Source organism: Phacochoerus africanus, chromosome 5 (assembly GCF_016906955.1).
Source record: "Phacochoerus africanus isolate WHEZ1 chromosome 5, ROS_Pafr_v1, whole genome shotgun sequence".
NCBI classification, from domain to species: Eukaryota; Metazoa; Chordata; class Mammalia; order Artiodactyla; family Suidae; genus Phacochoerus; species Phacochoerus africanus.
The window spans coordinates 44,345,551-44,372,899 of NC_062548.1; the positions used below are offsets into that span (position 1 = coordinate 44,345,551).

At 55.3% G+C, this 27,349-nt stretch overlaps 2 protein-coding genes across 3 annotated transcripts; one reads left to right on the forward strand and one right to left on the reverse strand.

Annotated features, from left to right (window-relative positions):
• Positions 1–14,717: 14,717 nt before the first annotated feature.
• LOC125128420 (basic proline-rich protein-like) lies at positions 14,718–22,470 on the reverse strand. Its single transcript, XM_047782777.1, has 3 exons — positions 22,413–22,470; positions 20,638–21,342; positions 14,718–14,983 (listed from the first exon to the last, which is right to left on the reverse strand). The coding sequence occupies exons 1-3, from the start codon at positions 22,468–22,470 to the stop codon at positions 14,970–14,972; spliced, it is 777 nt and encodes a 258-aa protein (XP_047638733.1). The 3' UTR covers positions 14,718–14,969.
• PRSS27 (serine protease 27) lies at positions 22,205–27,018 on the forward strand. Of its 2 annotated transcripts, none has more exons than XM_047780815.1 (7): positions 22,205–22,517; positions 23,848–23,874; positions 24,233–24,298; positions 24,556–24,718; positions 25,516–25,787; positions 26,060–26,232; positions 26,590–27,018. In XM_047780815.1, exons 1-7 carry the CDS (start codon positions 22,469–22,471, stop codon positions 26,881–26,883), a joined length of 1,044 nt encoding a protein of 347 aa, XP_047636771.1. In that variant the 5' UTR covers positions 22,205–22,468; the 3' UTR covers positions 26,884–27,018. The 2 variants fall into 2 exon arrangements, with proteins under 2 accessions (XP_047636771.1, XP_047636770.1); XM_047780814.1 differs by lacking the exon at positions 22,205–22,517 and adding an exon at positions 23,154–23,529.
• The last annotated feature ends 331 nt before the right edge of the window (positions 27,019–27,349 follow it).

Sequence of the window (27,349 nt, forward strand, 5' to 3'; positions counted from 1 at the left end):
CTTTACTTGGCCGTGCTCACGGCATGTGGGGACTGAACCTGCACCGTGGCAGGGATCCGAGCCACTGCAGTGACCATGCCAGATCCTTAACCACTAGGCCGCCAGGGAACTCCTGGGGGTTGCAATCTTAAATCAGCAGCCCAGCGAACTGCACAGCTTAGCTGAGGCTTGCAGGAGGGGCCACCTGCAAGAGCAAACTCACAGGCTGGCACGGGCTGGGCGGGGGACTGAGGTTAGTGCCTAGGGGGAAGGAGTCTGCAGACGGCGGCGGGGGGGGGGGGTGACGGCTGCTCGGCGTCACTGTTCGCGATCCCATGGAGCTGTACACGAGCAAACGGTTACAATGGCAAATCTTACGTATATTTCACTACAACTAAAAAATGGAGGAAACGATCCAAACGTTCACCTTCTCCTGCGCTTCGGAAGCTGGGCCCCGCTGCACTGAGCGGCCTGGTTCCGGCAGAGACCTGCCCACCTAGCCGCCCTCAGCGATACTGGCCAGGGCACCGAGTCTGGGCATTTCCTGCTCTCGGAGGGCAGGGCCCGAGACAGAACAGGTGACTCTAAGCTCCCAGAGCAAGCAGAGCGCTGCAAGGTGCCAGGGAAACAGCAGCCCCTTCTGCCAACCTGGGCCTCCGTTTATCCGTGCGTGCAGAGGGCCGGTCGCCACGGCCATGCCTGCTCTGCTGTCCACAAGCAATGTTTTCTGGGGCACTGATGCTTGGCCTCTCAGACACTGCAAAATACTGCTCAGCAGCTGGCATCCTGTCACCTTCCTGCAGGGACATCTTAACACATGCCTAAACTGGTCCGGGAGCGTGTATGTCACTTGGGCTCCCTGTGTCTTGGAGACCAGGGTGGACTTGGCTGCAACCCCATCCCAGGTCCCAGGGCAGCTCAGAGCCCCCAGATCTCACAGTTCCCTCTGCCTCGGCCCGGGCTCCTCAAGGCCCTCTCTGCTCTGCTCACCCCAGAGCTCTGCTCTCCCTTCCCTCGAAAGGCAGCCTGGCGCTGGGGCTCACCGGCTCCCTCCCCTGTCTCTCAGACCCGGCCCCGTGTGGTCCAGACATCGCCTGCCCCCTGCTGTCTCCGCAGGACAGAAGTTGAGCATCCCCCACCTTGCCCAGCCTTCCTCTCTGTAGCATTAGGGGTCCCCCCTCCCCGGTCCCCCCTTCGAACCCATACTCCCGACACACACACAGCCTCCCTCCATAGCACCGCACCGCCAGGGACACGCTGCGCTGCTATCTGACTCTTTGAACGCTGGACTCCCGGGGACCACGCGTTAACTGTGTGACTCTACACGTCTTCATTCTGGTTGATGTCTTTCGAGAATAGGGTGCCTCGTTAGTGCTCATGGTCCACGGAGACCTTCAGCACTTCTTTTAACTGCACTTACACCTGGAAAAGCCCCCTTTCCTGCATGGCCTAGAGCAGCGTCCAACAGTCAAGCAAACTGCCCTTCCGCCCAGGACGAAGGAGCTCTACTCGCACAGCCACTGAGATCAGCCTGCAAGGACTGCGCTTCCTCTGCCTGGGAATCAGAGAGGCGAGGGCCAGGCTGGGGAGGGCAGAGGGGGGAGGGCACACGGGGCAAGCAGCCTTGCTGGGTGCCCACTGCTGGCGGCCTGGGCCCCTTCCAGCACTCCTGGTGACTCATCAGTGACTCAGATCTAAGTCATGAGGTCAGAGGTCATGGCCAAGGGCTCAAGGAGAGGAAGTGACTGACTGAACAGGATTAACTGGTGTGTGTGTGGGGGGGGGGGGCAGGCAGGTGCAGAATGAGGGCCCCCAGTCCCAGAGGAGAGCTGGGCACTGAGCTGGGTCTGCAGGTCGCCTGCGGGGTAGCTTCTAAGCCGTGCCCTGGGCCACGGGCCAGAGAGGAGGCATGGAGGGACCAGCTCCAGCAGCCCCGGCGTGGCCTCCTCCCTGCCAACCCTCAGGGAATGAAGGTGACTGCGCCCATGACGGCTAACAAGCAGCTGCTGGCTAAGTCTCAGTGTGGATCTTTCTCCAGCAGGAGGACAGACAGCTCTGGGGGAGTCGCCAGCAGTGGGCACTGGGCTGCCCCTCAGTACCAGGGGCCTGAGGAGAGAGGCCTCCACTTCAAGACGCAGGCTGGGTGCTGGGGACCTGCACCCGCAACAGGCACCTCAAACTAGGGAGTCCTGAGATCCCCTGGCACCCAGCTCCCCCAGGCTCCCCACTCAGAACACGGTACCACAGTCCACCCAGGCGCTCAGGCCGAATGCCTGAGAGTCAGCCTCCCTCCCGCCCGCGGCCAACCGAAAAGCAAACCCCTCCGTACACAGGACACGGACACCAGATGTGTGGGGTTTCCACCGAGCAGTTCTCAGTTCTCTGCGGATACCAACAGGGGCCCTACACGCTCATAATGCTTTTTTTCTTTTTGGGCCTCGCCCTTGGGATGTGGAAGGTTCCAGGCCAGGGACTGAACTCACGTCACAGTGGTGACAACACCAGATCCTTAACCTGCGGTTCCCTTAAGCAGGGAACTCCGTCCTAAACTTAAACACTGACACTAACGGGTTGGGGCAGACCCTGCAGGTGGAAGGCTCGGCGCCCCAAGACTCCCCCCATTTCAGAGGCCGATCACCAGTGACAGGTCCTCAGGTCACCCTCACTTCTGTCCGAAAGGGCTATACATCGGGAGTTCAGGAATCCACAGGTTCAAGAATTTGCTCTAACTACACAGAACTCAGGGTAACACTTCACACTCACCAGCTCATATGACAAAGGCCACAGATGGATGGCCAGATGAAGATGCCCTTGGGGCCAAGTCCAGAGGGGTCCCGAGCACAGGGGCTTCTGTCCCCGTGGACCTGGGGGGTGTGCCACGCCCCACACACGGGGGTGAGCACCAGCCTGGAAGCCTTCCCAGCCCCGTGCTTGAGGGACCCTGCCAGAGGCTCATGGCGTGGACTCGCTACCTTATCAAGTCAGTCTCTGGCCCTCCTCCCTCCCCTAAAGACCAGAGATGTGGCTGAAAGTTCCCAGCTCCCAACCACGGCTGGTCTCTCTGGTGACAGGCCCCATCCAGGAACCGGAGAGGCCACCAAGAATCATCTCATTAGGATCAATTATGCACCTATCACCCAGGAATTCCAAGACTTTTAGGAACGGGGGTGGGGGGTGCACACGGAGACCACAATATAAATATTTGCAGCTTAAGTGTCTGACATTAAGCTTTTGGTTACCGAGGCAACCGCTGCAAAGACATCCATCTCGCATGAACACATCGCCAGCTGTGGGACGAAGCTCCCAGCTGACAACTAGATCGGGAGCCAGCTGGCCCCACCATGAAGGTCCCCTTTCAGACAGCCCTGGGTGACCTTGATAATGTGACCATTGCAGTCACCCCACTGTTGCCTTCCTGAGCCCAAATCCCCACTCGTTGGTTTTAAAGCCGCAGATGAACCGGAGGGAAGTCCCCATTGTGGCGCAGCGGAAACGAATCCAACTAGTATCCATGAAGACGCAGGTTCGATCCCTGGCCTCGCTCAGCGGGTTAAGGATCCAGTGTTGCCATGAGCTGTGGCATAGGTCACAGAAGGTGGTTCGGATCCCGCGTGGCTGGGGCTGTGGTGTAGGCCAGCAACTGTTGCTCTGATTGGATCCCTAGCCTGGGCACCTCCATATGCTGCGGGTGTGGCCCTAAAAAAACAAATAAAGAGTGCCGGCCTCCCCATACTTGGACCCCAATAGGGGCAGAGCCCGTCCACGCTCCCCTGTCTACCCCGATCTTGCTGTGTAGCCCGAGGGCGTGCCCATGCGCCTTCCAGGACCTATGAGTAATAAATCTGGTTTTTTTTCCGAAGTTTCCTGATGGTTGTTGCTAGGGCGCGTCTTGCAGTCGCAACCACAAGGGCCAGTCCAGCCACGCATGTCTGCAGGGGCCTCGCCTGCATTCTGGGGACCAGGAGAGGGCCTCAGGCAGCCCTGCTGCCTGCTTTGCCACTGACAGGCTGAGGCTGACACAGCAGGACTTCTGACTTCTCAGCATCCATCAGCAAATCATGGTGCTTCCAGCCTGAACAAGCGCGGGAGAGCCCAGCCTTCTCTGCACACAGCTCGCCAGCTCTCCCGCAGGGCCCCCGGCTCCCCTCCAGCCCCCTCTCCCATAGCAACCAGAGATGTTTCACAAAACACCAACTGGGTCATGGCACCTCCCAGTCAAAAACCTCCAGCCATGATAAACAGCAGAGTCCTACCATAGAGCACAGGAGACCATATTCAAAATCCCGTGATCAACCGCAACGGAAAAGAACATGGAAGAAGAACGTTTGTATTTACATAACAGAATCGTTGTGTTGTACTGCAGAATTTTTTTTTTTTTTTTGGTCTTTTTAGGGCCGCACCCTCGGCAAATGGAGGTTCCCAGGCTAGGGGTCAAATTGGAGCTGTAGCCACCAGGCTATGCCACAGCCACGCCAGATCCGAGCTGCATCTGCGACCTACACCACGGCTCGCAGCACCACCGGAACCTTAACCCACTGACCGAGGCCAGGGATCGAACCCGCGTCCTCGTGGATGCTAGTCAGATTCATTTCTGCTGAGCCATGATGGGAACTGTGTTGTACAGTGGAAATTAACACCACATTGTAAATCAACTAGACTCCAATCAACAAACACACACCACACTAGCGGACCCCTCTCTTTATGCTTACGAAGGCCCAGTTGGTTAAAGCACTTGGAATGAGCAGCCGAGATGGCTGGACATCCTCCCCAGCTCCGGGATTAGCCATCCCACAGGGGTGTGTGCCCGTTTGTCCCTGTTGAGGCCTGTGACAGCTCTGCAGAGACGAAAAGTCAACTGACAGAATATTGATGGTACTGCCAATAATTCCTGTTGCTGGAAGAGCAAGTCACATCCCACCATCACAGCTGCTGTGCCCAGGGCACTGCCACAGGCCATCCTGTGTCTTGCAAAAGCTGATTCCAAACACTGCCTTTTGCTCATAGGGCACTGACCAGCCCTGCGTTACTAGCAAATTGATTTCAGCTTTCCTGACTTCCCATGCAGAAGTCTCTTCCTCCGATTCTCTTTTTTTTTTTTTTTTTTTTTTTTAAGGGCTGCACCCTCGGCACATGGAGGCTCCCAGACTAGAGGTCAAATTGGAGCTATAGCTGCCAGCCTACACCACAGCCACAGCAATGCCAGATCCTTAAGGCCAGGGATTGAATCTGCAACCTCGTGGTTCCTAGTCAGATTCGTTGCCACTGCGCCACAATGAGAACTCCCCTCAGGTTCTTTCTTGAAACCAGTTTTAACATCTTGCCGGCTTCCTCCTTCATTAAGAAGATCTTCGCAGAGTTCCTGTCATGGCGCAGTGGTTAACGCATCTGACTAGGAACCATGAGGTTGCAGGTTCAATCCCTGGCCTCACTCAGTGGGTTAAGGATCCAGCATGCCATGAGCTGTGGTGTAGGTTGCAGACACGGCTCGGATCTGGCGTGGACTGTGGCTGTGGTGTAGGCCAGCGGCTACAGTTCCAATTAGACCCCCAGCCTGGGAACCTCCATATGCCATGGATGTGGCCCTAGAAAAGACAAAAAAAAAAAAAAGATCTTTGCCACATGCCACTTTTACATTTATTTAAAAGTCCTTCTTCTACCTTTTGGGAAAGTTACACTTTTAACAGCGATCATAGCCACAGTGCTTGGAATGCACTGGCCCCACGTCTGTTGAGCCAACGGATCACACACGGCCAGCTGTCAGACGCAGCTGCTAGCTAGTAACCAGAGGAGAGCCAGGCTTAACTGAAACTCACACGCGGAGTTCCCACCGTGGTTCAGCGGAAACGAATCTGACTAGCATCCACGAGGACACAGGTTCGATCCCTGGCCTCGCTCAGTGGGTCAAGGATCTGGTGTTGCCATGAGCTGTGGTGTAGGTTGCTGCCTAGATCCCGCGTTGCTGCGGCTGCAGCGCAGGGCAGAGGCTACAGCTCCAGGCTGACCCCTAGCTTGGAAACGTCCATATGCTGCAGGTGTGGCCCTAAAAAGACGAAAGACAGAAAGACAGACAGAAAGAAACTTACACGAAACAGTTCACAACTTTCCCTCTATTAGTAAAACAGGCACAGAGCCTGTTTTCACCCTTTTGATCTCATCGGAATCACGCTGCTACGTTATTTCCATCTGTTTTCTCAATGTAATTTACTATCTGCCCATGTCAGTAAACTCTTCATTCACGTTACTAATACCAACATTTATTCCTTTTACTGCCATACGTAATCCTTCAGTAATCTTTGTAAATCTTTGAAATCGTCTCTGATCATTTCCTCAGGTTACATTCTTAAGAGGGAAATTTCTAGGCCAAGGGTTATAAACTTATTACGGTGTTTCTCAAATTTTGTTTTTGTCTTTTTAGGGCTGCACTCGCGGCATATGGAGGTTCCCAGGCTGGGGTCCAATCTGAGCTGCAGCTGCTGGCCTCCACCACAGCCACAGCAACGTGGGATCCGAGTCGCATCTGCAACCTACACCACAGCTCACAGCGACACCAGATCCTTCACCCACTGAGCCACAATGGGCACTCCCTGTTACAGCTTTTGACATGTCCTGTCTTTTCTACTATCTTTTCTCAAGTAGTGTAGTGTTCTTTCCTCTCTTTACCATGGAAAAATAAAAGGCTAATATTTCCGCTCCTGTCCTGGCAGAGTTTGGAGTCCATCTTTCTCGCCCTAGAGGAAAGGAATTGTTTTCCAGCTGCCAGTGACTTGGTCTCAAGGCTTAACCTGCCCTCAGGTGTGCGGGAAGGAGCCAAGGAGACAGGAAGTGCTTGAGCCGGGAACAGGAAGGAGAAGGAATTCCCCCGTCTGCTCAAAGGAGCACAGGAAATCTGGCAAAGTTCCGTGTGTGGGCACTGCTCAAAGGCTCAGGAGCCCCAGGGAGCCCAGGCTTCATGTGCCAGGACCTGGGAGTGCCCAGAGAGGACCCACTTGATCTGAATCTGCCCCACGCCTGCCCTACACAGGGCTGTGCTGCCAACTCCCTGCTTGTCCCCCACTGCCACTTCTACAGTCCCTCTCCATGGCAGATATCCCGCCGGGACGCTCTGACGGGCCCAAAGCGAATGTCAACCTACAGGCTGTAAATATCTGCCTCCTTGAGCCCTGTTGCCCACCTGTTCCACCCCTCCCCTAAGGTAGCAATTAAAGGGTTAATGCCCATTGAGACAGGGGGCCCCATAAGGTCCCTAGCCAGCCTATTCAGATTGTTTCCTGCCTGTAAAGAACTTGATGTTGAATATTTTTGGGGTTGTCCCCAGCATCTGTCAGGGGGTGGGGGAGTGGGGGGCGGGCAGGCAGTGCAAGAACTGACTCAACAAGCCCCAGATTCCCTGAGTGGGATAGTGGTTAATGTCATCTTCATCTTTCTTGCTTTCTCCCAGCCCTGTGGGTCTCTCCCAATGTGCTTCCTATGGGCCCCGTCTCTCACAGCTGTCCTGGATCCAAAATGAGCAGGGCAGCCCACACTAGTAAGGGCTGATGCTGCTCCAGAAGCCTCTGCACCTCAGTCCCCACTGCTGACTGCCACACTCATCACGTGACCTCACTTCCTCCTCATTCTGCCCAAAGCTTCGTTCTCCCCACCTACACATGAGGAAATGAGCTCAGAGAGGGGAGGCACTCGCCCCATTCACGTGACTGGGAAGTAGGAAGGCCATAAGGCAAAAGCACCGGGCCATTTAAGGCCTTGATGAGCCTGGAGCATTCGTAGCCCTGAAGTCCCCACCACACGACATCAAACACGCAGCTCACAGGGTAAATGCAATGACCTCGCAACTACATGCTTTGAGTTGCGGTTGGCCGGTGAACCCAGTTGTTTTGGGGCTGTTAATAAACATCTATTCATTTCAATTTGGCAGCTCCCTTTTCGGATTTGAGAGTAAGAATTCTTTTTCCAGGACGCAGACACTTTGAGAAGGCCGACTGTGCTATAATACTGCAAGGAGAAAATAGGCTGAAACCCTGGCCTTCACCAGGCTGCCCGGCTGCTCCCCCAACCTGCAACACGATCCCCATTTTACATACAAGAAAACCACATCCAGGATTCCTTTGGATGCAAACAGCAGCGGACTGTGACTCACACTGGCTGAAGCAAAAATAACATGTCTGTATTACTGTGAGTTTACTATTCCAGCAAACACCTGTCCAAGAAGACAAAAGGTGCAAATAACTTCACTCCTTGAATTCAGAAAAAGCCACCCCACACCACACAGCTTTTTAACAAGCAGCGTCAACTGCTGAAGCTCCAAGACTCTGAAACACTCATCTGAGGCCACAAACCCTAAATCACTGGAACCAACAATCCTAACCTGTGTTAACATGATGCTTACCCAATCCTCATTAAGTCCCGCATCCGACCAGACCCCCCAAACCTCGCTATCTCAACTCTGACCTCCCCACCAAGGGCTCTTTCAAGACGGTGCTCTCCACAAGCAAAGGAAGCAATGAACTCAGCTTTGTCTTAGCAACAGGTTGTTTTGACGGTATTTTCAAGGAGCCAACATCTGACCAGGGGAACAGGACCAACACGGTCGGCCGAGTCCAACCAGGCCGGACGCGGCGCTGGAGTAAATCTTCCTAGAGGGTGGGCACTACCTGCTGACGGGAAAGACAGGGCACAGACGTCTGGGAGCCAACCAACAGTCTCTGCTGCAGCAACCCAGGCCCAGCAGGGTTAAAGGCCTTGCCAAAGGCCACGCAGAACGCCGGCAGAGGAGGTGGGAGGAGAATGCAGGCGTTTCTGCCAGCGGGGCATTCATTGCCCGGCCCGCGCCCGCACCGGAAGCCGGGGAAGCCTCCTCCCGGCTCTCCCGGGCGCTGCTGCCTCAGGAGGAAGCTCTTGTCCCTCGCCCCTCCGCCTCATCCAGCTCGAGGAAAATATAATTGCCCGCTGATTAACTAACTCCAACCACCTAATGACCTCGCTCCGGAACTCCAGCCGGCGGAAGCGCGGTCTCCGCGCGGGGCATGCCGGGAAGGCGACGGACGAGCCGACTTCCGGCCGCGGAGGCTGCCAGGTGGGGGCTCCGCGCGGTGGGCGGCCGCTTAAGGGCGGCAGGCTGAGAACCTGGGCTTTTCGGACTAGGGCTTGAGGCCGCGTGCAAACCCGCAAAGGCGGCGCCTCTTCTCCGCCAGCCTCTGCCAGCGCCCTCCGGGCCTGGACGTTTCTGAACTAAAAGGAGTTCGTCTCCGTGGTCTAGGAGCAGAGCGGGCGCCGCAGACCCCAGGGACCTCCGCCTCCATCCCCGGTGGCCCATTGGACTGTGTCTGTCGCTCCCCAGTGGCCATGGAGGGGGGTGGGGCGCTCGAGCCGGGCTTTGCTCTTCCCCGCAGAGCCCCATTCCTCCTTTCTTTGCCAGCGCCTAACCGCCTCGTTGGAGAAGTAAAATCACCAAAAATGGGAGGAGGCAATGTGTTCAGGAGTCTTGCGAGCTGGATATTGAATAATTCGTTATTTGTCTGAAGTCATTGTTAAAAATTGAATTATATAAACCTCGAATTGATTTATATTTTTAAAAAAGCATATACTCAAAATCCACCACTTCCTATTTATGTTCTTGAGGGTTTTATGTCTGTTATGTCAGTAGGGCGGACAAATCATGCAGTGGTGTCCTACTGTGCATTTATTTCTGACCGCACGTTCCATGATCACGTTGGCAAACTCTAGAAACCAGTTCCCTCCCCACCTCGCCGCCACTCAGATATTCACCAGCCCTTGTGTCACGCCCTGGTAGGGTGGGCAGGGAACAAGTCCCATGTTTTCTGGGTGCCAGCACAGGTCCTGACCATGATGTCCAGCGAATGAGGGAGGGAGGGAGGAAATATGTGCTGAACTGGGCTTTGTCACTTCACCTGAGAACAGCTTGCCTACCTGTGACCCTAACTGTGCCTCTCTCGACCTTTTCCCAAAGGACCTAACAGTCCCGACTGCATGACCTGCAAGGCCTTGAATGCCAACAACCAAAGTCGTTTCCCCGGTGAAGGTCAGCCAAAGAAGGATTTTTGAGTTGAGGGTGATAAGAGTTCACATTTTGCTTTAGGATAAGAATCAGCCCTGTGTGCAGAACAGGTTGAAGGGAGGAAGGAATGGTAACCAGGAGACCAGCCCATTCATTCAAGACTTGATTCAGCACTCAGGACCTGTGAGGGCCGAGATGCAGAGATGGATGCAAATCCCAACTCCAGGGCTCCAGGGAATTCAACCTTACGGCGCAGGAGATAGTAAACTGACAATTCCTGTGCGTGTGACAAGTGCTTTGAAAAAGGCAAGCCAAGGTGCCAAAGGGTGACTTACTCTTTCTGAAGGAGCTGCCACCCAGCCCAGACAAGTGAGGCTTTCAGTTCTCAAAGGAAGAGGGGTGGGTCCCAGGCCGAGAGAAGGACCCAGGCAGAGACCTGGGAGGTTTGGCTGGAACAGTTGGGGAAAGGGAATAGTGATGGGAAATGGATCTGGAGAAGCCTGGTTCTCACAGGCTGAGTGGGAATGCTCAGCCTGGGGACAAAGAGCAAGTCCTGACAGAGTCAGGCAGGGGATGTTCTGTGTATTTTCCCGTCATGAGCTCCAGGTCTGCAGTGACACAACACTGCAGCCACATCTCCTACCTTCTGTGACCCAGCCAGCAAGGAATCCTGATTCTCGGTGTGACGGAAGGCTTCTGACTCCACGCCTGACCCACGCTGCTCTCTCCACTGTTTTTGTTTTGTTTTTTTCTTTTTATGGCTACACCTGTGGCATACAGAAGTTCCCAGGCTAGGGGTCGAATGGGAGCTGCAGCTCCTGGCCAACAGCACCGCCACAGCAATGCCAGATCAGAGCTGAGTCTGCAACCCACACCACAGCTTGCAGCAACGCCAGATCCTGAACCCACGGAGCGAGGCCAGGGATGGAACCTGCATCCTCATGGATACCAGTCGGGTTCTTAACCGGCTGAGCCACAACAGGAATGCCCAAAGCCCTCTTCAAACAAGCACATTCATTCTCTCTCTCTCTCACTCACACACACACATACACACAGTCCGTTTTGGAAATTTTATACAACAACTTTATCATCTAGTTGGATGTCTGAGCTCAAAGGCAGTCCCCTGAGATTTTTTTTTAAAAACAATCTATGAGTCAAACAAAACTCAAAACTGCCTTTGAATAGCTTTTAATTCTGATACACTGAAATTTTTAATTTTCAAGATGTTTGTGTTTCTGGGCTATAAATATATTCTACATTTTCTTCCAATATGTTTCTATAAACATATCATCATATTTTTATGGATGCTATGAAGTGCGGGTATACTTTTTTCCAAATATATTAGCTAGTTTTGATTTTTTTTTTTCAGTGACACTTATTGAATCATCTTTTCATTCTCTGCTGATTTGAGGTGACATCGACCTAAGATACATGTGTGTGTGCGTGTTAGGGTAAATTTCATTCATGTATCTGTTGAGGTTTGACCAGGGAAGCATAACCTCAAGGAGCAATATAAAATAAGGAATTAATTGTAGAGATCAGATTTGACATGATTGCGGGCGTAGGGAAGAAGTCTGAAGGCTGGCTTCCTCTTCAGCTACAACTGCTCAAGTCAAAAATCCGAAAATCCCAAAAAAGTTCGGGGTGAAACAAGGGAGAGTGAGGACAAACTGGAACCACATCTGTCACGCTCTCCCTTCACCCTTGATCACATAGTGACTTGCAGAAGGAGCTGGTGCCCACTCTCACCACTTCTACTCAATATAGTAGTGGAAATCCTGGCCAGAGTAATCAGACAAGAAAAAGAAAAGAAATCAGCGGCGTTCCTGTCGTGGCTTAGTGGTTAACGAACCCGACTAGCATCCATGAGGATGCAGGTTCAATCCCTGTCCTTGCTCAGTGGGTTAAGGATCTGGCATTGCCTTGAGCTGTGGTGTAGGCCGGCAACTACAGCTCCGACTGGATCCCTAGCCTGGGAACCTCCATATGCCATGGGTGTTGCCCTGGACAGACAAAAAGACAAAAAAAGAAAGAAAGAAATCAAAGGTATAAAAATCAGAAAGGAAGAAATTAAATTCTTTTTCAGAGGACACAATCTTTTTTTTTTGGCCATGCCTGTGGTGGGCAGAAGGTCCCCAGGCCAGGGATTGACCTGTGCCACAGCAGCAACCACACCACATCCTTAACTTGCTGTGCCACAAGAAAACTCCGATATAATCTTATATATAGGAAATTCTGAAGACTTTGCCAAACATCTGTTAGAACTAATAAATGAATTTACTAAAGTGCAGAATACAAAACCAACATTAAAGATTAATTTGCATTTCTATAAACTGACAATGAGCTATCTGAAAAAAAGAAATTAAGGGAGTTCCCGTTGTGGCCCAGTAGAAATGAATCCGACTAGGAACCGTGAGGTTGTGGGTTCAATCCCTGGCCTCGATCAGTGGATTAAGGATCTGGCAATGCCATGAGCTGTGGTGTAGGTCACAGATGCAGCTCAGATCCCACATTGCTGTGGCTGTGGTGTAGGCCAGGGGCTATAGCTCCAATTGGACCCCTAGCCTGGGAACCTCCATATGCCACAGGTATGGCCCTAAAAAGACAAAAAAAAAAAAAAAAAGAATAGTCCCTTGCCTTACACTGTATACAAAAAAATTAACTCAAAATGGATTAAAGACTTAAAGACCTGAAACCATAAAACTCCCAGAAAACGACATAGGTGAAAACCTCCCTGACATTAGCCTTGGTAACGGTTTTTTTGGATTTGCCACCAAACAAAAGGACAACAAAAGGAAAAAATAAACAAGTGGGACCATGTCAAACTGAAAATCTGCACAGCAAAGGAAACAATAAACAAGGTTAATTAATTTTAAATTTTGTTTGTTTGCCACAGGATAGAACATGGCTTGAGGTGAGATCTCAGTTCCTAGACCAGGGATTGAACCCCGGCCTGCAGAGGTGAAAGCACAGAGTCCTAACCACTAGACTACCATGGAACTTCCTTTTTTTTTTTTTTTTTTTAACAATATACAAAGTTAAAAGGCAACCTAATGGAATGGGAGAAAATATTTGCAAAGCATACATATAATAAAGGAATGGTAACCAAAATGTGTAAGGAACTCACACAACACAATAGCAAAAAAAAATAAACAACCGGAGTTCCCGTCGTGGCGCAGTGGTTAACGAATCCAACTAGGAACCATGAAGTTTCGGGTTCGATCCCTGCCCTTGCTCAGTGGGTTAACGATCCGGCGTTGCCATGAGCTGTGGTATGGGTTGCAGACGTGGTTCGGATCCCGCGTTGCTGTGGCTCTGGTGTAGGACGGTGGCTACAGCTCCGATTGGACCCCTAGCCGGGGAACTTCCATATGCCACAGGAGTGGCCCAAGAAATAGCAAAAAGACAAAAAAAAAAAAATTATTTATTTATTTTTTTGTCTTTTCAGGGCCACACTCTCGGCATATGGAGGATCCCCGGCTAGGGGTCCAATCGGAGCTGTAGCCACCAGCCTCTGCCAGAGCCACAGCAACACAGGATCTGAGCTGCGTCTGCAACCCACACCACAGCTCACAGCAACGCCGGATCTTTAACCCACTGAGCAGGCCAGGGATCGAACCTACAACCTCATGGTTCCTAGTCAGATTCGTCTCCACTGAACCACGACAGGAACTCCCAACAACCCAATTTAAAAACAGGCATAGGACCCAAGTCGACATTTTTCCCAAGAAAGCATACAATGTCAACAGATATATGAAATCATGGGAGTTCCCGTCATGGCTCAGTGGTTAACAAATCCAACTAGGAACCATGAGGTGGTAGGTTCGATCCCTTGCCTTGCTCAGTGGGTTGGGGATCTGGCATTGCTGTGGCTGTGGTGTAGGCCGGCAGCTACAGCTCCAATTAGACCCCTAGCCTGGGAACTTCCATATGCTGCGGGAGCAGCCCTAGAAATGGCAAAAAGACAAAACAAAAAATAGTACTACCATAGGATCCAGAAATTCCACTGCTAGGTAGACATCCAAAGGCAATGAAATCAGTACAAAGATACCTGCACTCCTCTGTGTGCTGCAGCTCTTCACAAGGTACGGAAAACCTGAGTCTCCATCAGCGGATAAAGGGATCAAGAAAACACAGTATAGGAGTTCCCACAGTATAGGAGCTCCCATGTGGCTCGCTGGTTAATGAACCTGAACCCATGAGGATGTGAGTTTGATCCCTGGCCTTGCTCAGTGGGTTAAGCATCTGGCATTGCCATGAGCTGTGGTGTAGGTCACAGATGAGGCTCAGATCCCGCGTTGCTGTGGCTGTGGTGTAGGCCGACAGCTGTAGCTCCAATTCAGTCCCTAGCCTGGGAACTTCCACTTTACAGGTGCAGCTGTAAAAAGATAAAAGAATTCTCAGTGTGCACGCGCCGTGTATGTTAATTAGCCTGATGACGGTCAACATCTCACAGTGTGGACCTAAAGAAAATCATCACCTGTACACCTCAAATCTATACCAATTTTTTTTTGTCTTTTTTTTTTTTCTATTTCTTGGGCCGCTCCCGAGGCATATGGAGATTCCCAGGCCAGGAATCGAATCAGAGCTGCAGCTGCCAGCCTACGCCAGAGCCACAGCAACACGGGATCTGAGCCACGTCTGCAACCTACACCACAGCTCACGGCAATGCTGGATCCTTAACCCACTGAGTGAGGCCAGGGATGGAACCCGAAACCTCATCATTCCTAGTTAGATTCGTTAACCACCGAGCCACGATGGAAACTCCAAATATATACCAATTTTATTGGTTACTTATACCTCGATGAAGCTGGATGGATCAGTCAATTAATATCATAAGAGAGAAAGAAGGGAGAAACAAACAGTGGTCTAGCGAAGGTTTATCTATTTTGCATATTTTGAGAGGAAAATTAAAATTAGCAGAGAAGCAAGTCTACTCACTGTCCCGGAGTAGGTATCAGAGAAACCAGTTTCACTAGCTTCTGGATCCTGAGAAAGAAGCGACAGGACACATCTGTGTGGCGTCTGCCCTTGTCCTTCCATCAGCATCTTCTTGGTTCATACACGTTTGCGCCACGGCCCTCAGCAGAACCTCTCCCCAGGAGCTCCCGCTGTGGCTCGGCAGTAATGAAGTAGCTCTTGAGTTTGATCCCTGGCCTCGCTCAGTGGGTTAAGGATCCTATGTGGTTGTGGCTGTGGTGTAGGCCAGCAGCTGCAGCTCCAATTTGACCCCTAGCCTGGGAACTTCCATGTGCCGCAAGTACGGCCCTAAAAAGCAAAATAAATAAAATAAAATAAAATCACGTGTGATTAGTTGGATGCTGGTTCAGAAGAGTATTTTGGGGCAATATTTAAGCACATGAATATCAGCCAGGGGAGAAGGGTAGAGTAATCTGAAATCAAACGCATGTACTGTGCGAAACAGGGGAAACATTCCTTGTATTCGGGGTTGTTTTTTTTTTAATTCAGCCCAGGCCTAATTAGGAAGGTAAGTGCCAAGTATCAAACTGGTCAACTTGCATTTATCAAGTGGCTTTTCAAAATGGATGGGCTGTTTTTTCTCTTATCTGGGTCAGAGTCCGGGATAAATTACGGGTATACCATGTAAAAATATTCCTGCATATCCAGTGAGGCACAGAGTGTTGGGTGTCTTCTGAGAAATCAATTCACCAAGCTCCTAATGAGATACCAGTTACTGGGAATTTGGTTTGAACACATAGGAGGCCCCAGTAACAGATATAAAATGTGAAAGTATTAACTTTTCTTTCTTCCTTTTTTTGGCCATGTCCACAGCACGTGGAAGTTACCGGATCAAACCCGTGCCACAGTGGTGACAACCAGGTTCTCAGGTTAGGGGTCGAATAAGAGTTACAGTCGCCAGCCTACACCACAGCCACGGCAATGGTGGATCCTTAACCCAGTGAGCGAGACCAGGGATCGAACTTACAACCTCGTGGTTACTAGATGGATTCGTTTCTGCTGCACCACATCGAGAACTCCCATCTTTTTATATTACTTTAACTTTTTATGGCTGCATCTGTGGCATATGGAAGTTCCCAGGCCAGGGACTGAATCTGAGCCATAGCTGCGACCACAGAGCTGGATCCTTCGACCCACTGCACTGGGCCAGAGATGGAACCCACCTCTCTGCAGGGAACCAAGCCCCTGCAGTCAGATTCTTAACCTGCCACACCACAGCGGGAACTCCCGGGCCTCTATTATTTTTTATGAGAAGTTAGCACCCTGTACAAGCTGGAACTGAAAGGGCCTGTTCTTCCAATTCCCTTTCTACAGACACACAGCAGGTTGGCAGAGAAAGCGAGTCAGTTGCAGACATGGACTAGTTCTTGTGGGAAAGCCTGGATGATTCAGAAGCCAAAGCCAAAAGCCCAGAGGCTGAGCGAAGAGTCCTGAAGAAACTGTCCCAGGGACTCCTGCCATCCCGCTCCCTGCCCAGGAATAGGAGGGAGAAGCGTTTGTGCTTAGGGAGATTTCAGAAATGCCGCGGACCAGGGCTGTCTCGGGTGTGGTGGCCTGCAGGCGGGTATGCTGTGCTTCCCCACCCTGCGGGTCGCGTGGGCAGGGGGAGCTCTCTCATTCACAGTGAGAGATGAACCATGCCTGAGAAGCCTCGCCTGCACCTAAACCTGATTTATTTGGCAAGATCCTGGATCTCAAGTCTGGCTGATGCCACAAGGGCTGAGACTGGGCGGGGGACTGGCCAAACCCTGCAGGGGTCTGTGTTTGCTTCCTTCACTTTTTCCCCAGAAGTTAATAATCACCAGAGTTCCCTGGTGGCCTAGCAGTTACAGATCCAGCGTTGTCACTGCAGTGGCATGGGTTTGATCCCTTCCGCATACCTCAGATGCAGCCAAAAACAAACAAAAAAAAAATTAAAAATAATCGCCTCTGTTGTTGCTGTTAATACCCTTTGTACTTACCCACTCGCCACTTTGCTCCAATTCTCCCCAAGATAAGCTCCATTAGGGAACACAGCAGTTGTCTTTTTTTAGTCCTCTCGACATACCTGCGTTTCTCCCCCTGGGATCGCTGCTCTCTCGGCACCACTGTCATCTGGGGATGTCCCTTGAATCGTCATCCCTGGAGTTCTGTTTGCCTTTCTCCAGGTTTGGATTCCCTGCCCTGGGTCTCACTCCTTTTTCTTTCTTTCCTTCCTTCCTTCCTTCCTTCCTTCCTTCCTTCCTTCCTTCCTTCCTTCTCTCCCTCTCTCTCTCTCTCTTTCTTTTGCTTTTTTTTAGGGCCGCACCTGCAGCATATGGTGAGTCCCAGGCTTGGGTCAAATCGTAGTTGTAGCCGCTGGCCTACACCACAGCCACAACAACGTGGGATCTGAGCCACATCTGTGACCTACACCACAGCTCCCGGCAACGCTGGCTCCTTAACCCACTGAGCAAGGCCAGGGATTGAACTCACGTCCTCATGGATGCTGGTTGGATTCGTTTCCACTGAGCCACGCCGGGAACGCCCCATGCGTGTCTCTTGAGAAGCCACTGGAAGAAAAACGTTCTCTGACGAAAGAAGAAATAAACTAAGAAAGTAGGAAAGGTGGGCTGTGGAAAAGAGATGGCACTGTTTTCAAGAGCAGAGAAGGGGCTCTCCAGGGCGCTGGTGAGGGGAGCTTCCAGAATGGCAGCTGTGCCCCAAGCAGAGAGAGCTGTCTTCCTAGGAACACTGTGACCAAGGAGGCAGGAATGCCGACCCTGTCCCGTTGTCCTATCCCGCCCTCTGCCACTGCGCTGGCTTCTCGATTGGATGAAACTACTGAAGGATGTGCTCCAGCAAAACAAGATGGAAACTAAGAAAGAGGAGTGAGGAGTTCCCGTCATGGCTCAGTGGTTAACGACCCCGACCAGTATCCACGAGGACTTGGGTTCGATCCCTGGCCTCACTCAGTGGGTTAAGGATCCATGTAGGTTGAACATTCGACTCAGATCCTGCGTGGCTGTGGCTGTGGTGTAGGCCGGCAGCTGTAGTTCCAATTGGACTCCCAGCCTGCGAACCTTCATAGGCCATGGCTGGGGCCCTTAAAAAGACAAAAAAAGGAAGGAAGGAGAAAAGAAAGAAAGAAGGAAACACACACGGGAGTTCTCGTGGTGGCTCACTGGTAACAAGCCCAACTAGCACCAATGAAGATGCGGGTTCAACCCCTGGCCTTACTCGGTTAAGGACCCGAGTTGCTGTGGCTGTGATCTAGGCCAGCAGCTGCAGCTCCGATTTGACCCCTAGCCTGGGAACTTCGATATTCCACAGATATGGCCCTACGGAAAAAAAAAAAAAAAAGAATCTTGCATATCATGCATTGGGGGTAAATTTCTGAGACTTTCCACATTTGAAAATGTCTGTAGAGAGTTCCTTTGTGGTGCAGCAGGTTAAGACTCTGGCGTTGTCACTTTGGCGGCTGGGGTCATCACTGCTGTGGCCTGGAATTCGATCCCCGGCCCCAGGGAACGTGCACGCTCTCATGCTGGAGTGAGTGTGGTGGTTACTGCTTCTTGCTGACCAGTGTCCTTCCCCCTCCCCCTTTCTGCTAACAAACTCCATCTTGTGGCCGCACAAGTGGCCCTGTGACCAGCCCGGACCAATTGTGGGACAGTTAATGTCCCTCCCAGGGATTGCTGGCACTGGATCGGGCAGAGCAGGAGCTCCAGCCCTCTCATCAGGCATTCCTTGAGGAAGCTTCCAGATGTCCCTGGCTCCAGGAGTCATCTTGGAGACGGGAGAACACAGCCACCAGCAGAGGGCGGCAGAGCGTCCTGAGGCGAAGAAGGGAGGCCACCGGGCACCACCCTGGGGCCTGAAGCTCTTCCTTCAGCTGGAGCATCACAGGAAGGTCCCACAAACACCTATTGTGTTCTGTGAGTCTCAGTTGGCTTCCTGTCACCTGCTTTTGTTTTGTTTTTTTTTGTTTTCTTGTTTTTGGTCTTTTTGCCATTTTTTGGGTTGCTCCCGTGGCATATGGAGGTTCCCAGGCTAGGGATCGAATCGGAGCCACAGTTGCTGGCCCAGGCCAGAGCCACAGCAACGCTGGATCCGAGCCGCGTCTGCAACCTACACCACAGCTCACGGCAACGCCAGATCCTTAACCCACTGAGCAAGGCCAGGGATCAAACCTGCAACCTCATGGTTCCTAGTCAGATTCATTAATCACTGAGCCATGATGGGAATTCCCAGGAATGATTAGTTTAAAAAGCTGAAGCATAGCCTGAAGAACTGATTTACGAAATGGCTGTGCCAGTTACATGCCCACCAGTTGGCACATTTCCCCACAGTCTGGCTGGACAGCATCCACCAAGGCTGAACCAGTGCCACACAGGAGAGCATCTCCTGGCTGTGGCTTTGATTTGCATGTCTTTAATTAGTGAGGCCGAACATTCCTCCTAAGTCTATTAACCAAATTGGTTTCCTCTTCCAAGACTGGTCTATGTGTAGCCTTCGCTCATTTCACCTTTGGGGATCAGGGGTTTTCTGGTCAATTTCCTAAGCATTGCCAACAATAATGGTGCAGGCACTTTGCCGCATTTCCTGCAAATATTTATCCTATTGTTTGCCTTTGTACTTTGAAACCGATTATTTTTCGAGTGTATGGGCCATCTCCTTTGTGTTGCCTACTGTGACTATTTTTTGTTGTTGTTTGTTTTTGCTTTTTAGGGCCATTCCCTCTGCATATGGAAGTTCCCAGGCTGGGGGTCAAATCAGAGCTACAGCTGCCAGCCTACGCCACAGCCACAAGCAACGCGGGATCTGAGCCATGTCTGCGACCTAAACCACAGCTCATGGCAATGCCAGATCCCTGACCCACTGAGTGAGGCCAGGGATGGAAACGGATTCCTCATGGATATTAGTCGGAGTTGTTTTCACTTCGCCACAACGGAAACTCCCTCTGCTGTGACTTCTAACATTAGAAAACCCTTCCCCTTCCAGAGGTGGTAAAAGCTCATTTCTGGCTTTGTTTTTTGGCTGCCCCAGGGCATATGGAGCTCCCGGGCAAGGGATCAGATTCCAGTCACAACCTTGAAGTAAACTGCAGCTGTGGCAACACCAGAAGGTCCTTAACCCACTGTGCCAGGCTGGGGACTGAACCCGTTCCCAAGACACTGCTGATCCCTTCGTGCCACAGTGGGAGCTCCCATTTGTGTTTTAGGAGGAAGTGATAAAACACACTTAGGGCTCTGAGTCCCTCTGGTCTCCAATCCACCCCTCTGTTTGGCAGGTGGAGTGAGGAAGGCACCTGGCTTCCAGCTCACCCTACACCCCCACCCAGCTCCCTGCACAGCGGGGGGTCTACAGGCTCAAGGGTGTCAGGAGTGACACGAGATGCTGTTTCTCTAGCCACCGGAGTCCCCGGTGTCCCCACTTTCTGATCACATCTTAACTTTTGTTACTTTCTTGATTTCAAGGCAGCGCCTTCTTAGAAATGGCTTTGGCGGGGGGGAGGCAGAGGAAACCGAGAAAGACACCCAAGAGGAAGTATTTAGCCCCAAACAATCTGGAAGTCCTCTGAAATCCAGAGAACTGATCATCAGATGCCTGGTGAAATGCGGTGACGCAGACGTTTTGAAACACTTTCCAAAATGTCTGATTAGACATTTTCACCTCAATCCTGTCTCCTCCACTCGGCTCACCTCCAATTGCCCCGTGCCTGGAACAGTGCTGGGTCTCAGTGGGCTCCAAGAATCCCTGGGAACGAGTCTGGAAGCCTTCTAGCCACGCGCTGCTCTCTCTCCCCGAGGGACTCCCGCTCACGCAGACAGGCCGCCCGGACTCCGGGACGCCGCGTGGAGGGGGCGCAGCGGAGGGACCCGGGAGGCAGGGGGGGCAGGAGGAGGGCGCCAGCACCCGGGCAGCCGTCCCCCACCGAGAGTGGCGCCCCCTCTCCCCCCGAGGGCTGCGGGAGACGCGGAGACGGAGGGGAGGTCGGGGGGCAGGAGCGGAGGAGCGGGAAGGGCTGGGGCTGGGAGCTGTGGGAGGAAGACAGCGCGGAGCCGAGTCTCCCGCCCCAGCGGCCCGGCGCTGCTGCCGGCGGCCCCTAGAGGGCAGTGGCGCGCTGACCGGGAGCGCCGGCCAAGGCCCAGGCCAAGGCCGGAGCGCGGAGATGGGGAGGGGGCGGAAAGTCGACGACCTCGGCCGTCCCCGACTTCCGGGGCGCGCCGGCGCACCCCCAGGCCACGCACGCACCCACTGCGTGGGCGGGGAAACTGAGGCCGGGCTCTGCCGGTCATTCGGCGCTCCCCGCCCCAGCCCCCGCCGGCTCTGCCCGACCTGGTCCTCGGCCCCCGGCCCCGGACCGGCCTCGCCGCCGAGCCCCAGCTCCGGCTCTGACGTCAGCTCTGTGCATCAAATAACTTCCTCCCAGAGCCGCTTCCGCGACGACTGCACGTCCTGGACCCGGCCAGCCTCTCCCAGGGCAGGGACACCTGGGGACGGTCCTCCTGGCACGGCCTTCCCAGAACCAGCTTCCGCCCCGCCCACGCTGGCCCTCGCGTTCCGGGAACCCCACCCCCACCCCTGCGACGGCGGCGGGCAGGGGGCAGGGGGAGGCCGGTTAGGGTCACCCAGGGGCAGGCCTGGGACTGCTGGGACCCAGGTCAGGAGGGAGAGCCGGGGGGCGGGGAGGGGCGCTGGGGTCAGCGGCGGAGCCCGCCAGACGCTCCCGCTTAGGCTCAGGTGACCTGGCGCTTAGCCATCCTCCTCCCGGCAAAGCGCAAGCCCTAGTCCCAGACTGTTTGCGGCGCATGGCAGGTGCTCAGTAAATAAAAATAAATGAACGGATGAATGAAACGGAGAGGGTCGCGTGGTGGACCGCAGTCAGCTCAGGTGGGCCTGTGGTCAGCTGGAGAGTGTGGTCAGTCACCGTGGAGGCGGAACCCTTGCCACAAGCACTTAAATGGGGCACATGCGGAGTTCCTGTCCTGGCGCAGTGGGTAACGAATCCGACTAGGAACCATGAGGTTGCCGGTTCAATCCCTGGCCTTGCGCAGTGGGTTAAGGATCCGGCGTTGCCGTGAGCTGTGGTGTAGGCTGCAGATGCGGCTCGCATCCTGAGTTGCTGTGGCTGTAGTGTAGACCAGGGGCTACAGCTCCGATTGGACCACTAGCCTGGGAACCTCCATATGCTGTGAGTGTGGCCCTAGAAAAGGTAAAATAAACAAACAAATAAATAAATAAATGGGACACATGCACCCTGGCCCGCAAACCCTAAGGTGTTTTAGCACGAGAGGCCTGTCCCCTTGGGGTTCAGGGCCAGGCCATGGAGGAGTCAGGGTTCTGGGGTGCCTCCTTCCTGCCCAGAGGAACTGGGCGGGCCTGGCTGACAGGTCCAGCGGCATAGCCGAGCTGACACTCATCTCCAGCATAAAACCCCACTTCATGGAGCCCTACACATAGAGCTAGTGGTCACGGAGCTCCTGCCACGGCAGTCCCCTGCCCGGCGGGCACTCCAGCCAGGCCGAGACCATGGGGCAGGTGCCAGCTTTGGCCCTGCTCCTGCTGCTGCTGCGGACTGGTGAGTCTCAGACATTGCAGGCATCTGGAAGGGCCCCTCTGTCCTAACCAAGCGGCAGCTAAGCCCCCACTCCCCGGCCAGGCCTCGGGCTGCAGCACCAGTCTCCCTTCCTGCCTCAGTGGGAAGGTTCCGGAGGTTCCATAGGTGGAGTGAACTGGGGATGGGGGTGTGGGTGCAGGCGGGAGGACCAGGAGGCAGTGACACAGGCTGGATCCCATCCCTCCCTTTGCCTTGGGCAAATTACAGCCAAGCTGCTTCTGCCCCCTCTGGTCCTGGCCTCTCAAGATGAAAACGTGGTGCTGCAGGATCTGACCTCAAGATCGCTGGGCGCCAATCTCTGGGTCCCTGACATCTGGGCCCGGGAAGGGTGGCTGGGTTGCCACCTGAGCCTGGTGAAGGTTCAGTGGGGGGCAGGGAGGACACACGGGGGTCCAGGTTCCTGCTCCTGGCACAGAGGGAGGGAATTGGAGGAGCAGGCCCTGCACCCCCAGCCCTTCCCCCGGCTCTCTTGGGTGAAGGTTGGCAAGTGCCAGCCGGGGAGGTTGGGGGGGGGAATGCACCTGCCAGGCCCCTCCCAGCTGGGCGGGCTGCTCTCTGCCAGGGAAACTCTCCCACATTCCTGGGCCAGCCTGGCCAGCCCAGCTGCCACCTTACTTCCCTGTCCTCAGGTCACCTCCCAGGGCCGGGCCAGGTCACCCCAGGCTGCAGCTTGGCCAGGGCTCCAGGCTTCCCACCAGGGAAGGAGGGTGCAGCCTCCCTGGGCTCCACCGGGCCTTGCCAGGCCTTGCTGCCCGGCTCCCTCCTCCCTCCCGGCCTCCTGGCACAGGGTCCTGTCCCACCCCTCTGGTCCCCTCACGTGGGCAGAGGTGCCCCGCCCAGCAGGGGTCCTGGGCTCCAGCTGCCAGCTGTATGAGAGGGGCTGCTCTGGGGAATCTGGGATGGGGCCAGGCTCTGCCCCCATCGCCCCCAGACTCAAGACAGAGCTGGAGACTTGCTCGGTCGGGAAGACAGTGTGAGAGGCCCTGGGCCTATAGCCAGCGGCCGGGGTGGAGAGTGGGACACCCTGGCGCTCCAGAACCGGAGGCTGTTGTCCTGGGGGAGATTCCAGACAAGGACGCGTGTGGGGTGAAGGGAAGGCCCTCGTGGGGCAAGGAGGAGCCATCCTGTCTCCAACAGGAGAGCCAGGCCATGACAGGGTGCCCTGGGTGGCCTCTCCTGCTGGTCCTTGTGGTGGAGCAGAGGCAGGGCTACACTGACCAGCAGTGGGGCGGGCAGGTGCCAACCTCAGGGCCCACAAAGTTGGCTGATTACCTTCTTTGCTCACTTGCAGGGACTCAGGGGGCCGAAGCCTCAAGTGGTAAGCATCCAGGGCCCTTGCGGGGTAGACAGGAGTGGGCTTGTCTGAGAGCCGCAAGGCTGACCAGGAAGGCACCCCCCCCCCCAACACCCACCCCAGGAGGCCAGGGTGAAACAGGCGGGGCACAGGGAATCCCGTAGGGCCGAAAGGAGCTGGAGCCCAGGCGGGCGGGCGGGCAGAAGGAGGGTCTGAGACGTGGTGCAGGTGGCACGAGAGGGCCATCGAGGCAGGAAGCGCGGGGGAGGGTGGGAAGATGACAGGAAGGAAGTAAGGACAGACGCCGACACCATTCTGCTGGGACAATAACAGACCCCCTCAGGGTCACCTACCCCATGTGGGATTGTCTCCTGTCTGTCAGGTCCTGGGACCAGATCTTTACCTGAGTCATCGTCATCCCAACATCCCCCCCCTACTCCCCACCCAGGTAGGTCTCATGTCACCATTTCACAGGTAAGGGGTGTGAGGCCCACGGGATGGGAGGCTTTCCCACAGCTGGGAAGGGTCTGCCGGGGTCTGAGGTGGACCTGACACCGGGGCCTCTGACTCGCCTAAGTTGTCCGAGCAGGTCGGGGACAGGGAGGCTGGGAACAGAACCGCCGAACACGAAAGCCTGAGGGCGGGTCTGCGGGCAGGGGGTGGATCTGACCCCCAGTGAGCAACACCCTGGCCGTGATCACCTAGTGTGCGGGCACCAGAGGACGCTGAACCGGATGGTGGGCGGGCAGGATGCGTTGGAGGGCGAGTGGCCGTGGCAGGTCAGCATTCAGCGCAACGGAAGCCACTTCTGCGGGGGCAGCCTCATCACAGAGCAGTGGGTCCTCACCGCCGCACACTGCTTCTCCAAGTGAGTTGGCTCAGCCCCCGGCTCCCCTCCCCACGTATTGCCAGCCTCGGAAACCCTCACAGGCCCTGCTTCAGCCCCAAAGACAGCGTCGGCCACGGGGAGGGGGTTGCTCAGGCGACCACCCACCCCAGGAGGGAAGCCGCTGGCCTCCGACCCCCTTCTCAGCCAGAGCTCCCTTTAGGGCCATCTTCCTGCAGCAATGGCTGCTCCCCAGGCCTTGCTCCTCTGGCCCAAGCGAGAGGGGTCCACTCCGCCACCGCTGGGCTGACCCGTTAGGAGCTTTGTTAGACCTGGGGACTGTCCCTACAAAGGCTGGCAGGCTCCTCCCCTGCCGTGGCCCCCTTCCCCCCCACCCCCAAATCCAGGACACTCCCTGCCTGGTGGGATTCTGGGCACAGGGGGACTGGAGCAGGATGTCCCTTCTTCCTCCTCACCCTAAGGTCATCTGTGCCATCCCTAAGCCAAGGCCAGGCCACCCAACACCTGCTACCATGCCATGACCCCCCCTGGCCCCAGACCGTCAGGGTTTCTCATGCCCCTCGGCTCCTGCCCTCACAGCGAGCCTTTCAGGTGGGGACCGTTCCTGTCCCCAATTTACAGATGACAAAACTGAGTCACAGAGAACTTGCTGGGTGACTTGCCCAAGGTCGCCAGGATGGCCAGGGTGGAGCTTCAGGTCCCACACCCTGAACCACCTCATCTGTCCCCTGGATGTCACTTCTTTGAAGATAACGTGCAAAGAGGGGGTGGTGGGGTGGGAGACAGTGCCTCCCACCAGCTCTCTGCTCTCCCACCAGCACCTCGCAAACATCCCTGTACCAAGTCCTGCTGGGGGCGCGGCAGCTGGTGAAGCCGGGGCCGCACGCCGTGTACGCGCAGGTGAAGCGAGTGGAGAGAAACCCCCTGTACCAGGGCATGGCCTCCAGTGCCGACGTGGCCCTGGTGGAGCTGGCAGCACCCGTGACCTTCACTGATTACATCCTCCCCGTGTGTGTGCCTGACCCTTTCGTCGCCTTTGAGACAGGCTTGCGCTGCTGGGTCACGGGCTGGGGCAGTCCCAGCGAACAAGGTAACGGGGCCAGGAGAAAACGGGGGAGGGGGCATGCCCGGGGAGGCAGCTTGGGGGCAACTCTGAACCCGCAGTCTTTTTCTGTTGGAAGGGGTGCACGAGCTCTCTACTCAAACGGGGGGGCGGGGGAGTGGTGGAGGGGAGCCGTGTGGAGAGGGGAACAGAAAGTTCCCGAGACAGGGAGCGACAGAGCTGTGCTTCTCGAGAACCTGGGGCCCTGGGGTCCCCAGCCAGGCTGTCCACTGAGCTGCAGCCTGGGTGCCCCTCCCCAGAACGCCTGCCCAACCCCCGGGTCCTGCAGAAGCTCGCCGTCCCGGTCATCGACACGCCCACGTGCGACAGGCTCTACAGGACAGATGCCGAGGAGTCGGGCTTCCAGCCGAAAACCATCAAGGCTGACATGCTCTGTGCCGGCTTCGCGGAGGGCAAGAAGGATGCCTGCAAGGTGGGCCCGGGTCAAGGGGGGAGCCGGCCCAGCTGGGTCAAGGGATGAGGCCCCAGGAGGTGGGCCCGCCGGGTCCAGACCCAGGCTGTGCATCCACCCAGGTGTGCACAGCAGACTCCTGGACCCCAGCAGGGAAGGGGGTCAGTAGGTCTGCAGGGGGGCCCAGGAAACTGCGCTGTCAGCAGTCTCCTCGGAGGTGAATGGGCTGGGTGGTCTGGGGATGCTAGAGAAATGGGCAGCCCAGCGAGGAAGGGGGGGTGGGGGTGGTCCCGCAGGGCCAGGTGGGGACCTGTGTGCCTGCAGGGGCTGGCTCTTGAGCCCCCGTGGGCTCTGACGATGCGTCCGCTCCACCCGCAGGGAGACTCCGGCGGGCCCCTGGTGTGCCTCGTGGGCCACTCCTGGCTGCAGGCCGGGGTGATCAGCTGGGGCGAGGGCTGCGCCCGCCGGAACCGCCCAGGTGTCTACATCCGGGTCACCTCCCACCACGACTGGATCCATCGGATCGTCCCGGAACTGCAGTTCTGGCAGGCGAGATCGGGTGGCCAAAAGCGGGGCCCCAGGGACCGGCAGATCGCGGGTCGAAACGCTGCGCCCTGCCTGGCAGCCCAGGCTGTCCTTCTGGTTCTCCCAGCCCTGCTCGCCTTCCTCTGATCCTCAGGCTGGTGGGCAAGTGGAGCCCGGGGCCTACGGTGTACATTTGTAAATAATCCTCCTGCTCCCCCCCTCTCAAATGCCCACGTATTTTTATTTATGTTCATGCCAATAAAAACCCAACTTGCTTCGCTGCCTGGGCGTGGCCCCTCAGGGGAAGGAGCGGCGGGGGCGGGCCGTGGGGGAGGGGAGCTGCGCAGGCACCCAGGACGCTGGCAGGCACCCTGGAGGCTGGATGTCGCTGAGTCTGGGGCCTTCTTGTCTCCTGAGACACCTGTCACCGGCCCCCCGCACAGGTGGCTTCCCTGCTCCCACTTTGGCCTCCATGTCCTTGCCTACGTGGTCCTCACCAGGCCTGTTGCCAAGGAGGCACTGGGGGCGGTGACGGGGGGAGCAGGCCGAGGTGGTGGAAGGTTCCGGAGGAGGCGGGCTCCGCGGGTGGGGGGATCCCAGCCCCCTCCCCCTA